The sequence below is a fragment of the Arachis ipaensis genome, chromosome B10 (genome assembly GCF_059453495.1).
Source record: "Arachis ipaensis isolate K30076 ecotype BB chromosome B10, ASM5945349v1, whole genome shotgun sequence".
In the NCBI taxonomy this organism is placed as follows: domain Eukaryota; kingdom Viridiplantae; phylum Streptophyta; class Magnoliopsida; order Fabales; family Fabaceae; genus Arachis; species Arachis ipaensis.
Window position 1 is genome coordinate 24,109,367 of NC_142435.1, and position 15,883 is coordinate 24,125,249.

General features: G+C 36.6%; 5 protein-coding genes across 5 annotated transcripts; 4 read left to right on the top strand and 1 right to left on the bottom strand.

Moving 5' to 3' along the window:
- The first annotated feature begins 342 nt into the window (after positions 1 to 342).
- LOC148579432 (uncharacterized) lies at positions 343 to 1,668 on the top strand. Its single transcript, XM_088509633.1, has one exon. It carries the CDS (start codon positions 430 to 432, stop codon positions 1,666 to 1,668), a length of 1,239 nt encoding a protein of 412 aa, XP_088365759.1. The 5' UTR covers positions 343 to 429.
- An 86-nt stretch (positions 1,669 to 1,754) lies between these two features.
- Positions 1,755 to 2,551, top strand: LOC107620419 (uncharacterized). The gene is made up of 2 exons (XM_021113995.2): positions 1,755 to 2,165; positions 2,300 to 2,551. Exons 1-2 carry the CDS (start codon positions 1,755 to 1,757, stop codon positions 2,549 to 2,551), a joined length of 663 nt encoding a protein of 220 aa, XP_020969654.2.
- Positions 2,552 to 4,925: 2,374 nt separating this feature from the next.
- Positions 4,926 to 7,641, bottom strand: LOC107624003 (uncharacterized protein YDL183C). Its single transcript, XM_016326431.3, has 8 exons — positions 7,290 to 7,641; positions 7,090 to 7,154; positions 6,895 to 6,993; positions 6,686 to 6,733; positions 6,461 to 6,530; positions 6,302 to 6,373; positions 5,790 to 5,918; positions 4,926 to 5,270 (listed from the first exon to the last, which is right to left on the bottom strand). Exons 1-8 carry the CDS (start codon positions 7,491 to 7,493, stop codon positions 5,124 to 5,126), a joined length of 834 nt encoding a protein of 277 aa, XP_016181917.1. The 5' UTR covers positions 7,494 to 7,641; the 3' UTR covers positions 4,926 to 5,123.
- Positions 7,642 to 8,978: 1,337 nt separating this feature from the next.
- LOC148579433 (uncharacterized) lies at positions 8,979 to 9,521 on the top strand. Its single transcript, XM_088489997.1, has one exon. It carries the CDS (start codon positions 8,979 to 8,981, stop codon positions 9,519 to 9,521), a length of 543 nt encoding a protein of 180 aa, XP_088346123.1.
- A 135-nt stretch (positions 9,522 to 9,656) lies between these two features.
- Positions 9,657 to 10,358, top strand: LOC148579434 (uncharacterized). The gene has a single exon (XM_088490002.1). It carries the CDS (start codon positions 9,657 to 9,659, stop codon positions 10,356 to 10,358), a length of 702 nt encoding a protein of 233 aa, XP_088346128.1.
- The last annotated feature ends 5,525 nt before the right edge of the window (positions 10,359 to 15,883 follow it).

Consider the following 15,883-nt stretch of genomic DNA (forward strand, 5'->3'; position numbering starts at 1 on the left):
ACCTACAACCTAAATGCTTACATAGTTAATTATATATTTGTTTATAAGTTTATTTATTTTAGTGTAGTGAATTTGATATGGACTACAGAATTTTCTTTTAAAAATAATGTGAATTTATTACTACTGTGTTCTCATTTTAGATTTCATAGATTATAAATTATGTACTTCTATTTGTTTAGGTTTAATATGGCTTCAAATGCGGATAATGGTGAAAATAATACTGGAGTTGAAACTGATCGTGGTTGTGCATCCAAGAAGATCGCTAAAAATACTGCAGGAAATAGGAGTGACAAAGCTTTGAAGCATGGAATTTCGGTTGATGGAGATGCCAAAAAAATAAAATGCAAGTATTGTGATAAGGTGGTGACAGGAGGAGTATATAGGTTGAAACATCATTTGGCAGGAACAAAAAAAGATGTTGAACCTTGCATGGGTGTTTCTGATGAGGTTAAAAAGGATATGTTTGATATTGTTGTTGGTTTGCAAAAAAATTTAGTTAAGAAGACAAGAGAATTTGAAGAAAAGATACAAAGTAAAGATGAAGGAATAGAAGAAGAAGGGGATGCCTTACTTGGTGAGAAGAGAAGGGGAAAAGAAATACAGACACCAGCAAGTCTCTTTAAGAAAAGGGGTGTGAGCACTCAAACAACAATCAACTCAATTTTTAAGAAGGGCTTAAGGGAAGAGGCGTGTGATGAAATTGCTTCGTTCATCTACAATAATGCTATTCCCTTTAATGTTGCAAGGTCTGAAGAATACCATAACATGTTTGAGAAGGTTGCCCGCCATGGATTAGGATTCAAGCCACCTTCTTATGATGAGTTAAGAGGAAAATTATTGAAGAAGAAGGTAGAGTCAACCAAACTAACATTAGAAGAACATAAAGCTGAATGGAAGAAAACTGGATGCACTATTATGACAGATGGTTGGACAGATAAAAGAAGGAGAACTATTCTCAACTTTCTTGTGAATAGTCCTAAGGGAACTATTTTCTTGAAATCCATTAATGCTTCTGATATATGCAAAACAGCTGAAAAGATATTCAAGATGATTGATGAAGTTGTAGAGGAAGTGGGAGAAGAGAATGTGGTTCAAGTTGTAACTGATAATGCAGCTAACTACAAAAAGACAGGACAAATGTTGATGGAAAAGAGAAAGAATCTTTATTGGACTCCTTGTGCCGCTCATTGCATTGATTTGATGCTTGAAGATTTTGAGAAGAATCTAGATCTTCACAAAGACACCATTGCCAAAGGAAGAAAGCTAATTACTTACATATATTCTAGGACTTCTCTAATTTCCCTTTTACAACAGCACACCAAAGGAAGAGATTTAGTGAGACCAGGTATGACGCGATTTGCTACGTCCTACCTTACTTTGGGTAGTCTTAATGAGAAGAAGAATCCAATAATTAGAATGTTCATCTCGGATGAATGGAAGGAAAGCAAGTGCTCAAAGACAAGAGATGGGAAAAACATTGAAAATATTGTTTTGGATAAAACATTTTGGGGAAACATTATCCATTGCTTGAGAGGTGCTTATCCTCTTCTTCATGTGCTTCGTATAGTGAATTCAGAGGGTAAGGCAGCTATGGGATATATGTATTCTGAAATTGATCGTGCTAAAGAAAAGATTAAAGATGCTTTTCAAAGTGTTGAACTAAGGTAATAAAACTAGTAATAAGTAAACATTTTTCTCTCAGTTTTATCATTTAATTATTTACTAATTAACTAATTGTCTAATTCACTATTTGTATGTTTTTCTTTAGTTATAAACCTTTGTGGGATATTATTGATGCAAGATGGGACAAGCAACTCTTTAGGCCTTTGCATGCTGCAGGCTATTATTTGAATCCACAAATTCATTATAGTCCTAATTTTAAGGTTGAGTATGATGTTAAAAAAGGACTTTATGATTGTTTGGATATACTTGTGGGAGATCCTGCGCTCATTACAATTATTGATAGTCAACTTGAAGATTTCAAGAGTAAGGCTAAATTTTTTGGTAGAGATGTAGCCAAGAATGCTCTCAAAACCAAAACACCCTCACAATGGTGGGATTCTTATGGGGATGAACATCCAGAACTTCAAAAATTTGCTATCCGTGTCTTGAGTTTGACTTGTAGTTCATCAGGATGTGAGCGCAATTGGAGTGCTTTTGAGATGGTAAACTTTTAATTTGATATTAACTTAGGAATTTATTTTCTAAACTATAGAATTAGTTAATTATTTAATTCTATTTTTTTAATTAGCATATGTTAATATATTAAATACATACTTGTAAATTTTGATATTATTAGGTTTACACGAAAAGAAGAAATCGTTTGAAGACAAGCACAATGAATGATGTTATTTTTGTGATGACCAATTCAAGATTGGCAAGAAAGAAGTCATCAAGAAATACTGCTGATTATAGCCTTGAAGACTTGGATTCAGATGAAGAATGGATTGTGGAAGATGAAAATATGATAGAAAATATAGAAGAATTTGACACACAAAATGGTGTAAACTTAGCCCCTCAAGAAGATAGAGGTAAAGATGGGGTTCTTTGATTGATTTGGAGATTCCTCTTCTTGATGATGATGTTTTCAATGAGCTTCTCAACTTTTCTCCTAATGAAAATCAAAATGTTGGAGAACATGATGATCATGACTTTAATAAACTGCTTTAGTCTTTATATTTTTTAGTACGATGTTATGTTATCTATTTTGAATTTCAGACTTGTGGTTAGTTTATATTTTTATTTTTGAACTTTACAAATGTTACATTTTATTATATATTTATGCTACTTTATCTTTATTTTATCATTATGTTATTATTTATGATACGTTTGTCAAATTTAAATTCTCATTTTTATTTAAATTATTTAATTTTATCATGTTATATTAATGTTATAATTGATATTGATAAATTTATATAATTGGTAGAATCTTATGTTCCGTTTTACGATTTTACGTTCTACGATTTTTAATTAATTTTCTGATTCTATGTAAAATCTCGATTTTTGCTACCTTGTTTGCAGGTACCACCCCCCATTCTTTCGCATGCACAAGTCGGACGGAGGGCGCCGAGTTGCAGATCCACTTGAGATCCTCCTCCTTCATACGTTTGGGCCAACCAACGCCGTCCAGCCCATTAATCTCCGGTTACCATCGTAACACCTACCCTACTCAAACGGAATGGATCGAATTGGGTGTCCACAGATAGAGTATGAGTATAAATTGCCAGCAGTTGGGAACTTGCTTGAGAGAGAAGCGGAACGCAAGAAGGGATTTGAAATTGAAGTTGCGCATTGAGGGTTTTCTTGGACGACACTTTTAAAAAAGATTTATTTTAAATAATATTTTTTTAAAAAAATTTATAAAAATAAGAATAATTTTATATTTAAATATTTTATCTAAAATAATTTTTTTATTTATTAATTATATTTAAATAAAATAAGATAAAAGTATAATTTTTTTATTTATTAAATAAAAAAAATTTAAAAAATATCTTATAAAAATATAAATTATAACTTTTTAAAAAAATATATTTTTTATTATTTTAATATTTTATTTTATTATTAAAAATTTGTTAAACATACTAAAAAATAAAAAAATATTTGTTATTAAAAAAATATCTTTTTTTATCAATTTAATGACGGCTACATAAACGGCTAATTATTTTTTGTTATGGAAGTAAAAGTGGTGATATACTTTAACATGATAATTTTTGGTATTTTTTAAAATTGTGGAAGTACACAAATTCGTGAGACTGATTTCTGTACTTAAAATTTTTTAATTTTTTTTAACACAAATCTCTGGGACCGATTTGTGTACCTCTCAGAAATTCCTGGGACCGATTTGTGTACCTCTCACAAATCGGTCGGTCCGATTTCTGTACCTCTAGTTAAACGATCCCACATTTAAGTATAACATCCCAACAATTCACATTTAAGAAAAACACCACTACCACTCCAATATTAAAAATAAAAAATTCTACATAAACACCGAAATTTTTTATTTATGCAGTGATAATCGAACTGCTTCTAGACACTACTTCTCCCTGCAATTCTATATAAAAAAATGTTATTGATGAAAAAATTAAGTATTATATATTATATATTTTTAATTAAATAATTAATTATTAAAGTCATTAAATTTGTCTTAATAAAATAATTAAATATATAATAAATAATTAATTCTGATATAATAAAATATTTTAATATTGTATTAAATTTGTGTATTTAAATTATTTTTTAATCAAAACATTTAAAATAAGATGTAAAGGTGTTGTTTGATTCATGTGGTCGATCTTCTTGTTGTTGTTTAAATTTCTATAAAATAAATAATAAATTATTACTTACTCAAAAAACTATATTATTGGACAAAGAAATTTTGGGATCGGGTGGTTTTGGCCATGCTTTAATTGTATAGAATTAAAGATAAATAAAAAAATGAGTAAAAAAACTTAGAGCTAAAAATAAATAGTTCATATTCAAATGTTAAATTCAATAGACAAATAAAAATGGCACTAAGGGATTTTTTTTTCTTTTGTTATCTTTAGACAAACAAAAAAACTTAAGAGCTTTCCAAAATATAAGCTTTTTGTTATCTTAAATTTGACAAATATAATAAAAATAAAAATTACTCCTAAAAAATATTTAAAGAGAAATATCTTTTATAGTTTTTTGAAAATATATATATACATTTGTCTTAATTTAAACCAACTATAACTAATTTCCTAATTCCTATAAAAGAAATTTCCACAAGAATTTACAGGCAATTCAAGTTTAACCACCGTTTGATTATAGAAATTAGTGAATAACAAGGTTATGATACGAAACCATGACACTACTCAAAACTCCCTCATTTCATTTGTTGTTATATATTATTTTGTTTACCAAAGATAGTAAGGGGAGAAATTAGAACTAGAACAAACGACCAATACTCAAAGTCTCATTCATACAATTGAAATTACACTACCAAAGATGAAGTTATTCACGAGTAATATGTACTCAAAACTCTGAGCTGAGTTAGTATCTCTGTAAAATCCTACTTACAAAAATTCATGTAATTACACCTAAAAATGTAAATGAATTAATTGGAGAAAAAAATAGCATGTTGCATTACAAAATTGTGATGATCAAAAAGTAGACTTCTCGTATTTTAGAACATCTTTGGTGTTTAAATCATATATCTTGCAAATTTTTGTGATGGCTTCTTGACTCAGGCCGTCTTTCCCATCTTCAAGTTCAACAAGATCCTTAAGTTCTTCCGATGGCCGCAATTTCTAAGTCATATTTATTAAAAGAAAAAACAAAGTACAAAATGCATGTTAGCACATAAAATAGTATTACACACTTTGGAAAGAGGGGGATATGACATGAGATTAGTTGGGAACTAAATTAGGGAAAGTCTAGGGAGCCAGCAGATTTATTAAAATCTGGCCAGCACTTAGCCAGCAAAAGGAAAATGAGTGATTCTCCACCATTAGATGAAATCTCACACCATTAAATACACTATTGATGGCTACAACTTACAAAATCTGCTGTCCCCCTAGCACTCCTCACTAAATTATATGATTAAAAGGTCAAAATTGTAGCATTAACTCAAATGTTCATTAAGCAAAACAATAATATGCTTTCACTTTTGCACATCCAATGTAGCAAGGGTTTAAAAAATAGTTCTAGCCTACAAAACTATGAAGCATGCATTCTAAATATAATAACATATTTTGCAAATTGTTAAATCAATTACACTTGACAATGTCTATCTTGATGCTATAGATCAGATTGCATGAGACACTTACCAAGTGTGGTTCATGTGAACTATTATGGGTTTCATTGGTTGAGTCCTTATGCTCAGTTTCCTTCTTATGAGTCGATGTGTTAAACATCTTGCTGCCATTCGAGGCGAGTTGGAATAGCTTCTCACTTCCCTAAGAAGGTAACAAAAAACATAACAGAAACTTATGCACAACTCAAGATAAATCAAGTCAGAAACGAAGCTCGAAACATTATACAAAAATACTAAGGATCCATTGGCCTAATTGAAAGTGAACATATATCAAGAACCATGCAATTTTCAAAGTCCTTCCAAATCAAATGATGCCCCTTCCGAAACATACTAGGCATAAATGAACCCACTGATTGCACATGACAATAAAACATGGCACTATCATATGAAAGTAGAGAGCCAAGACAAACATGAGCAGTAGAGACATCTCTGATTGTGGCAGCAAAACAGACAAATTACCATAAATTATTATAGAGAGAGAAGAATAAACTGCAAGTGCATTGCAAATCTAAGAGTATTACAAACCTGAAGGGCTCTCCAATGAGAATAAGCCCGAAATGAAACCCAAAAGAATGGGACATTAGGCAAAGGTAAAACCTACAATGTACAATTAAGAATGGGCATCAATTGAAGCAAAGGATAGATATTAAAGACCAAACACAAGTCCACCGAGCACATACATACCGTCAGTGCAGAGGTCAATGGAATCACTGAAACCGTAGCATATAAGTATTTCCGGTGGATAATTGTTCCCTGTAAATGAGACAATAGTTCATATGACAATGAAGATTTAAATACAGAATTAAATTGGACGCTACAATAACAGATTCCAGATTAAATTATTGTTCCAACACCATCAACTTTTGCTGTTTTTTTTTTTTTTGGAACAGGTGTTTGAGGGAGAATTACCTCATAGCAATATGTCTTAATCTTCGGCGAACAAGTTGTGCATTCAGACTGCAATAACATTTTAATTGTCATATATCAGGCAAGGTTTCTAAGCACCTAGGTGAATCTACTATTAAGAGTAGTAAACTACTAAACTATTCCAACAGAACTTCGAACAGCATATCCAAAAACCAAGCAAGTATGCATCAAAACAAGGCTGCGGCACCAACCTTGAAGGGTAAATGACTTCGACGCTAGTGACTTCCTTTGATATAGATTTCAAGAATATCTCTGAGGGCTTAACCCGTGACAAAAGCCATAACCCCAACCTGCAACAACTCAAATCACATTTGAGCATATTATGCATAGTGTAATCAACACTTTTAAAAGACTATCATTCAAAACCCACAATGTAACAAACTAACCCATGAATCTTCTTCTTGATAGACCCATCCGGTGCTTTTTCCAAACCAATCCAAGCCTTATTCATCTATTAACCGCAAACACAACCAAATAAAGCAATTGGTTAAGAAAATAGTACACACAAGAATGTGACAACCCAAGAAACAGAAATTGACAAAGAAACAAAGTTAATACAATGATCGAAACAAAAAAAAAAAGGCACCTTGTTGGCACAGTAATCAGCAAGAAGCTCAGCTTTGGCATTAAAGGGTTTATCACCAACATTAACGTCCTTCCACAGTTCTTTGAACGTTGAAGGAGAATGGGAGGAAGAAGCAGCTGAATTCTTCTTAAGAGAATGATCAATGGATCTGCTGAAGCACCAGTTTCTCCCTCGTATGGGGAACACAACCAATTTGGCTCTCATGTTGATTACGTCCCTCTTTTGGCGGCAAGAACCCTAGAAAGTTTCCAACCAGAGAAATGTTCAATCTTGGCGGTGAAGTTACAATCTTTGATGTGAAATGAAGCAGAGTCCGAATCAGCGTAGTTTGAATATTCAGTGTCAAACTCGAAAAAGTAAAAAGGAAAAGAAAAATAGTAGTGTTAAAGAAGAAGAACTGAAAAGGGGTTAGATTTTCTTTTCTTTACCCTGAAAAGGAACAAATTACGAATGAGGCATGAATGACAAAAGAGATTATGTCAAAACGATGCGTTTTGTGGGGGGAGAGTCACAAACGGACAAGAAGGTAGTTTCAGTAATGGCAATTATGCGGCATTAATGGACAAGACATATTCCCAGGGATCATATGAAACATTCAGAAGATACGCTTTCTAATAATTATGAAGGAGTGGTTTGTCAAGCACATGATGGGATGAGGAATGGTAAAGGGCTGGAAACTACTAGGCCCAATAAAATTGTCATGGATCATGCTTGTTGGGTGAGGGGCAAGGCAGGGCGGAATAGGCCTTCTGCTGGGTTACCTAACCGGGTTTGTTTTGACCCAGTTCTACCTTTGACCCGGCAGGATCACATACTCTTGGTTCACGATCCATTGAAGACGGCGCCTCCAAGGTTCGGTCACGAACACGACGGGACACGCCATGAGGGGGAGCTGGATTCTGGAAGCCCCGAAGCGGAGACAAGGGGTAAGTCCGACGAGCCAACTCGGCAAGGAAGGAGGAAAGATACCGCCGGTTCGGAGCATGGCCGCCTGAACGAGGCAGAGCGTGAGACGCGAAACCGGGGAGAGGAGGGCTGTGGACAGTGCCGCGAGACGGCTGAGGGTGCTCCGGAATTAGCGGCTGATGGGACTCAACAAGGATCGACCTGCGAATTGGAAGTCATTATTGACGAGCGTGAACGAGAGCTGTTGAGGAAGGAGACGGCCTTGAGAACTGAATTGAGACATGGTCAACGAACTCCCTGTAACTCGGACGTTTTGGAGAGGACGCGAATTCCAGGAGATACGAGCCAGGGAAGGGTTGTCGGAATAATCACAAACTGCAATGAACCAGAAGCAGACAGGCAGAGTCGAGGTAAGTATGGCTTGGGACTGGAAGAGAAGGAGACTGTGCTGGATGGATTGGCCCAGAATGGTAACGGACAAGAGGACGAGAGGGATAATAGTGCAGAATCAGGGCCAGAGATGAGAGATTGCTTGAATGATGGTACGAAAACAGGTCCTGAAGATCAGAGGCCGAGTTGGGAAGAAGAGATGGCTGAGAACAAAGAGGCTTGGAAACTAGCTGTAGAGTCAGGAGCTCAGTGCAGTGATGAGGAGGACATCATGGCTATTTTGCAAGAGTAGAATGAAGCTATTGCTATGAAGCGGAGGCAGGCTAAGCAAAAAGAAAAAGTCCGAAGAAGCCGACCAAAAAACCGTAAACAGGTGTGTAATAGTTTGATTAAATGATCTTTAGTTCCTGGAATATACGGGGGTTGGGAGGTGCTGCAAAAGTTGGTATGCTAAAGACTTTCAAAAATAAATTTAAGTTGGATATGTTGGGCCTGATAGAAACAAAAAAGGAGTTAATAACTAAATTCGATGTTGTGCGTATCTGGGGAAGTGACAGAACATTTTGGGAGTCTATAAGTTTCATTGGGACTTCTGGAGGGTTATTGCTAATGTTGGATGAAGCGGCTTTTAAACTGTATAACTGCTATAAAGGAGATAGATGGATGTGTATAGAAGGAGTTGTGGTAAAAGATAATTTTCATTGTGCTATTTGCTTAGTGTATGGTCCGCATGAGAGAGCTGAGAAGATATCCATGTGGGAAGAATTGAGTTATATTGCAGGATTGTGTCAGGTGCCGTGCTATTTCTTGGGGGATTTTAATGAAATTGTGCACTTGGAGGAAAGGAAAGGAGCGACTACATTATCAGCATCTGTGGCAGAGTTTAAGACATGGATAAATGATATAGAGTTGATTGATTTGGCACTGAATGACTGAAGGTATACATGGTTTAGAGGATAGTCGTGCAGTCGTATAGATAGGAGCTTAGTCTCCGTGGGGTGGCTTGATGTATACCCGGAGCTGTGCCTAAGGAGTGGCCCGAGAGGTTTATTGGATCACTGCCCTTTGGTTATGGAAGACAGCAGAAGAATTGAGGGGCTACGACCGTTCCGTAGCTTGAACTCGTGGTTCACGCATGAAGGATTCTTGAGAATGGTGAAGGAAGAATGGAGGGAACTAGGTGATGTGCAATTCTTGCAGAAGATGAAAACACTGTCAGAACCACTACGTAGATGGCATAAGCAGCATTTTGAGGATATGGCTGAGCGGATAAAGAAGCTTGAGGAAGAAATTAGGAAGGTGGATGATATAGTTAGTAGCGGACAATATGACGGTACAACAGAGGCTAGGAGAAGGGCATTAATGAGGTGCTGCGAAAAGTGGTATCTAAGACAGGAGATGCATTGGAAGCAAATGTCAAGATCTCGGCACGCCAATGAGATGGATCGGAACACTAGGTACTTCCATAATATAGCTTCGGCGAGAAGGAGGAATAACCGGATTGAGTCGTTGGTTCTTAATGGGAGGCTAGTGAGGAATCAAGCAAGAATCAAGATTGCGGTTCAGGACTTCTACAAAAGCCTGTACCACCAGGAAGCGTCCCCAAGGGTGACCTTTAGGGATGGATTAGTTAATCGCTTAGAGAGGGAGGAAGCGGAAACTCTAGAGACGCTACCATCAGTAGAGGAAGTGAAGGAGACAGTTTGGGATTGTGAATCTTCTAAGGCTCCAGGGAGTGACGGATACAACATGTATTTTATAAAGAAGTGCTGAAATGAGATTGGAACAGAATTCACTGCAGCTGTGATGGGTTTCTTTGAGACTGCAAGATTATCAGTAGACGCTAATGTCACATGGGTAGCGCTAGCCCCAAAATTTGTTGGGGCTAAGGAGATAAAAGATTTTAGACCTATCAGTATGGTTGGGTGTGTCTATAAGGTAATCTCTAAATTGTTGACACGAAGGATGCGGAGTGTTATGCCAGGCTTAGTTGGAGAGTCACAGAGTGCCTTTGTGAAGGGGAGAAAGATACATGATGGAGCATTAATTGCATGTGAAACAGTACAATGGTTGAAACAGAAGAAGAAGGCATCAGCGATTATTAAACTCGACTTCCAAAAAGCGTATGACAGAGTCAAATGGTGTTTTGTTGATACTGTGCTGGAGAAGATGGGATTTGGAAGAACATGAAGGGCATGGGTTAGGGAGTGTGTTACATCGGCTTCAATCTCTATTCTGGTTAATGGGTCACCATCGAAACCATTCAAAATGGAGAGGGGATTACGTCAAGGTGATCCTTTATCACCATTTTTGTTTGTCCTAGTGGTGGATGTGCTTAACAGGATGATAGGGGAGGCAGTTAGGAATGGTCGGATATATCCACTCTTAGTCGGTAGGGACAATATAGAGTTATCACACTTACAATTTGCTGATGACACTATATTGTTTTGTCCGCCGGAGGAGGAGATACTGAGAAACTATAAGAGGCTTCTGAGGTACTTTGAAATGATGCCTGGCTTGAGCATTAACTTTGAGAAGTCTAACTTGATACTAGTGAACTGCAGCTCGGAGTGGGTGAATCGGATGTGCCAGCTACTAGGTTGTAAAGAGGCAGCTCTACCGGTGAGATACCTTGGCATTAGCCTAGGAGCAAATCCGCGGTTGGTAAAAACTTGGAAGCCGGTTCTAGATAAGGTGAAAGAGAAACTTAGCTTGTGGAAAGCCAAAACTCTTAGTAAGGCTGGTAAGCTGGTACTTATTAAGTCGGTAATTAACAGCCTACCTATTTATTACCTGAGTTTGTACAAGATGCCTAATGCGGTAGCCCGAAGAATAATATCCTTACAGAGGAGGTTCTTTTGGGGGAAGGATGATGGTCGACCTAGTGTGGCCCTTGTGAAGTGGGAGCTAATCCAGGCACCAAAGAAGTTAGGAGGATTGGGGGTGGGTGATGCGGTGGTCCGGAATATAGCCTTACTATTTAAATGGTGGTGGCGGTTCTCGAAGGAAGACTGCCCTCTATGGAAACAGATTGTATGCTCCTACAATAACTTGAATCCAAATCACTTGTTGTCAACTCAGACATTGCCGAAGAGGGGGGTCCGTGGAGAGATATATGTCAAGTGCAAATAAAAGAGCAACATGTCAGGCAGAAGATGATTGATGGCCTTGCTATGGAAGTAGGAGATAGAAGATCCACCAGATTTTGGGAGGATACATGGCTACAAGTGGGGAAGCTGAAAGACTCCTTTTACGAGACTCTTCTTACTTTCAAACCAAAAAGGATCAGTGATTGGGGAGTGTGGGTTCTGGGATAGGATAAAGTGCGTTTGGCACTTCCAATGGAGAAGAGAACTACGACAGTGGGTGATGAGATAACTTTTGCGTGGTCTAGAAAATTGCGGATAAATCCTCGTTACAAGTATAGTTTCTAAACCTTCAAAAGTCCTTTCATACAAACATTTTGGGTGTCACAAGTAACAAACCCCTTAAAAATTGTTAACCGAGTATTCAAACCTCGGGTCGTCTTCTCAAGGAACTGCGAGGAAGTATGTTCTTATTATTGGTTATAAAGGTTGTAATCGGGGTTTAGAATGTGAGAAGCAAGTAATTTAAATGACGAGTGAATTAAATGGCAATTAAAAATAAATAATAACTGTAAAACAACTTTTAGCAAGGTAGAGGAATTAGAGGTCCAACTTAGTTATCTCTCTCAACAATAATGAAAGTTGAATCTAAACTCCACTTGGTCAACCTTTACCAAGGCAAGGAAAAGTCAATGGACTAATTAAATTGACCTTTGAATCCTATTTATCTCCTAAGAAAAGGTTGGGATTACTCAAGTTCAACTCAATTAGCAAGATCACGATTATCAATTGTGTTGAGTTTAATAACTGTTGAGTTACTAAATTCTTAACCAGAACCAAAAGGGAAAAAAGTAAAATTGCTGGAATAATAAAAATATCTTTAGATGGGAAGCAATGATAACTTAAGTCAAAGAGAACAATCATGAACTGAAAATACCTCAAATATCATTAATTCAAATAACTGTCTGTAACATGGAATAATTCATAAATCAAATTATAGTAATCAATTCAAATGTTGGAATCAAATAAATAGAAGTAAAAACTAAAAGAACATTAAAACCTAGATCCAGAGTTACTCTTAAAACAAGAAGAAATCCTAAATCCTAAAAGAGAGAGAGAGAAGATCTCCCTCTCAACTAAATCTAAATCATTGAAAGGTAAAAATATGCGAGCTCTCCCTGAATGGATGCATTCCCTCACTTCATAACCTCTGGTCTATGCTTTCCGGACTTGGATTTGGGCCAAAAAGGACTTTAGAACTCGCTGGGGCGTGTTCTGTAATTTTCTGGTGCGTGGCCTCTGTCACGCATCCGCGTGGATCACGCGGTTGCGTCATTCGGAGCTTTTCCTTGCCACGCAGTCGCGTCAGTCATGCGACCGTGTCATGTGCGTTCTGCTTAAGGCTCGCGGTCGCGTCAGTCATGCGGCCGCGTCGCTGAATCTTCGCTTCTGGCACGCGATCGCGTCGTCCATGCGATCGCGTGAACACCAGTTTCCTTAAAGCTCCGTTTTGCTTTCTCCTTCCATTTTTGTATGTTTCCTTTTCCATCCTCTAAGTCATTCTGCCTTAGAAAATCTGAAACTACTCAACACACTAATCATGGCATCGAATGGAAATAAAGGTAATTAAAATAATTAATTTTTAAAGCTTAGGAAACATGTTTTTCACAATACGACATAATGAGGAAGGGAAAGTAAAACCATGTAATTAATGTGAATAAGTAGATGAAGGATTATATAAATCACTCAAATAAAGCACAAAAGAACTCATGAAATATGGGTTTATCAACCTCCCCACACTTAAACACTAGCATGTCCTCATGCTAAATCCAAGGTAAATAATTAAGGTTAAAGTGATGGAATGTTATGAAATGCAACTTATGCTAAATGCATCTACCTAATGAGTCATGCAATTCTAATTCATCCACTCATATATAAAGCCTACATGTAGTCAAGTTATTTCACATTCTCAAGGAGATATATATATATATATATATATATATATATATATATAGCTAACCCTTAAATAATAAAGCATTTTAGCAAATGAGATGGGAAAGAAAACTTTGTACAAACTTGCAAAACAATTAGTAATTTAAGTACAGATATATGTTGATGAGTTATTGAACCCTCACTGGATTATGTGTTTACTCTCTAGTCACTCAGTGTTTATTGGGTTTATTCACTCTATTTCTCTTTTTATTCTTAATTTCTATAGCTTTGTTCTTCATCTAACCAATCAACAATTATAGAATATAGTCATACCAAAACTCATGAGGTCTTTAATTAAGGTTGTAATGGGGTCAAGGCAAAGGGTAAGGATATATGTATAAGGCTAAGTAAGCTAATAAGTGAATCCTTAATTAGACTAAGATCTCACCTAACATACATATTTAGTAAAATAAAATTTTTTTACCTATTTTCTCATATTTCCCACTTATTGTTACATGCTCATGTTTCACTTTTTATTTTATTTTTTTATTCCATGTGCATTGTTTTCATTGGAGAATTTTCTTTTTGTATTCCCTCTTATTTAGATGCTGAAAAATAACTTTTTTTTAATGCACATGATAATTAGATCACTTAGATTTTCTCATGAGCATGCTTCCCAAATTTTACTTTATTCCTTTTTACTTTTTCTACCTTTTTGGTTCTATCATCCATGTTCCCAAAAGGTTTCCCACATTTAACTCTATTCATGATTTTCTATCTTAAGCTAACCAAGGATTCACTTGGGATTTTCTTTTGTTTTTCTGCTTAAGGCTAGTAATTTGGCTAAATAGAATAAAGGGGTTTTAATAGGCTCAAGGGGGCTAACAAGGGTCATGTAAAAGGCAGGCTAATTTGGGGGTGAGTGAGCTAAAATCAAATGATGGCCTCAATCATTCTCTTGGTATGTATCTATTCTATATTCTATAATTGAACATATAGATTAAAGCAAAAGAAAGAACATCAGAATAAAAAGAAATGTAACACACAGAAATGAAATTATGGTTTGAATGCAACCATACAATTTAAGCTCAAGACTCACAGGCTGTGTGTTCTCTAACTCAAGCATCATATATCATTTATATATTGTATGCAGGTTTAGTTAAAAATTCCCATTATTCTCTTGAAAAAAATTATTTAGGGTAGCTTTTAAAGTTTTAATGTTCCTTCTTGATGAAATGTTGTCAACTAACATGTAATGCTATATATACAAGGTGTGGGTTGTTTTGATTCTGTTAAAGTTTCTAGTTTACTTTCTTTTTTTATTTTTTTATTTAAACTATACTATCTTATGCTAAAAAGGGTAAAATATACTAATTAATCCACTAATAAATCAGAATTGCAAACTAAACTAAATAACTAAAATAAACTAAATAACTCAAATATGAACAAAAAATGTAAAATGCAGAAAATAGAGTAAAATATACAAGTAGCAATGTATAAGTACTCAAAAAATAACAATAAAAGAAAAAGAGAAAAATATAGAAAAATATCCAAAATGAAAGAAAAAGTATGTAGTAGTTCACCAAAATAAATGCCAGAGATGGCGACCTCCCCACACTCAAAATGAAGCATCGTCCCCGATGCTCAATCAAGCCGGGTGTGAAGGAGTGTCATCACTGGGAGGGATGGTAGCTGGGGTCTCTGTGGCGGTGGTGGGCTGAGAGTTTGGCTGCTGTAGAGGGAAGACTAACTGGATTGGGATCTCTGGATCTGCAGCCTCAAGCTGATGTGGGGCAGTCTGCTCTGTGGCTGCCTGCTGAGGAGTCTCTGCATGGGAATGAGGCTCCTCCTCGTGCTCATCCTCCTCCTCCTCTGATGGCTCTGATGGTGTGTCGGGCTCGGAGGGGATGTCGGCGCCCTGTCTGATCATCAACTTCAGATGGGAATAGCGTCGCCTGCTGCGGCGCTCCAATCTCTCATACTGGCGCCTGTTACGGTGCTCCATCTGATCAAGCTGGCGGAATAGACGGTGCACGAGGCGATAAACCGGCTCAGAGGCGGGTGGAGGTGCAGTGGTGGCAGTAGGGGTAGCTGGGGCAGCTGTGAAGAGGGTCCAGCAGACGGAGGGGCAGTCTCATCAGTAGCAGTGGCAGGTGGTGGTCTGTAGCCCAGAGCAAGGAAGTTCCTGCTGTGAGGAATGATCTTCCTGCAGTCCGCTGCTGGTGGTCGCTCATCGGCATCCTCCCAAGGCACATCAGCCTGACGGCCTAGCCGTGTAAC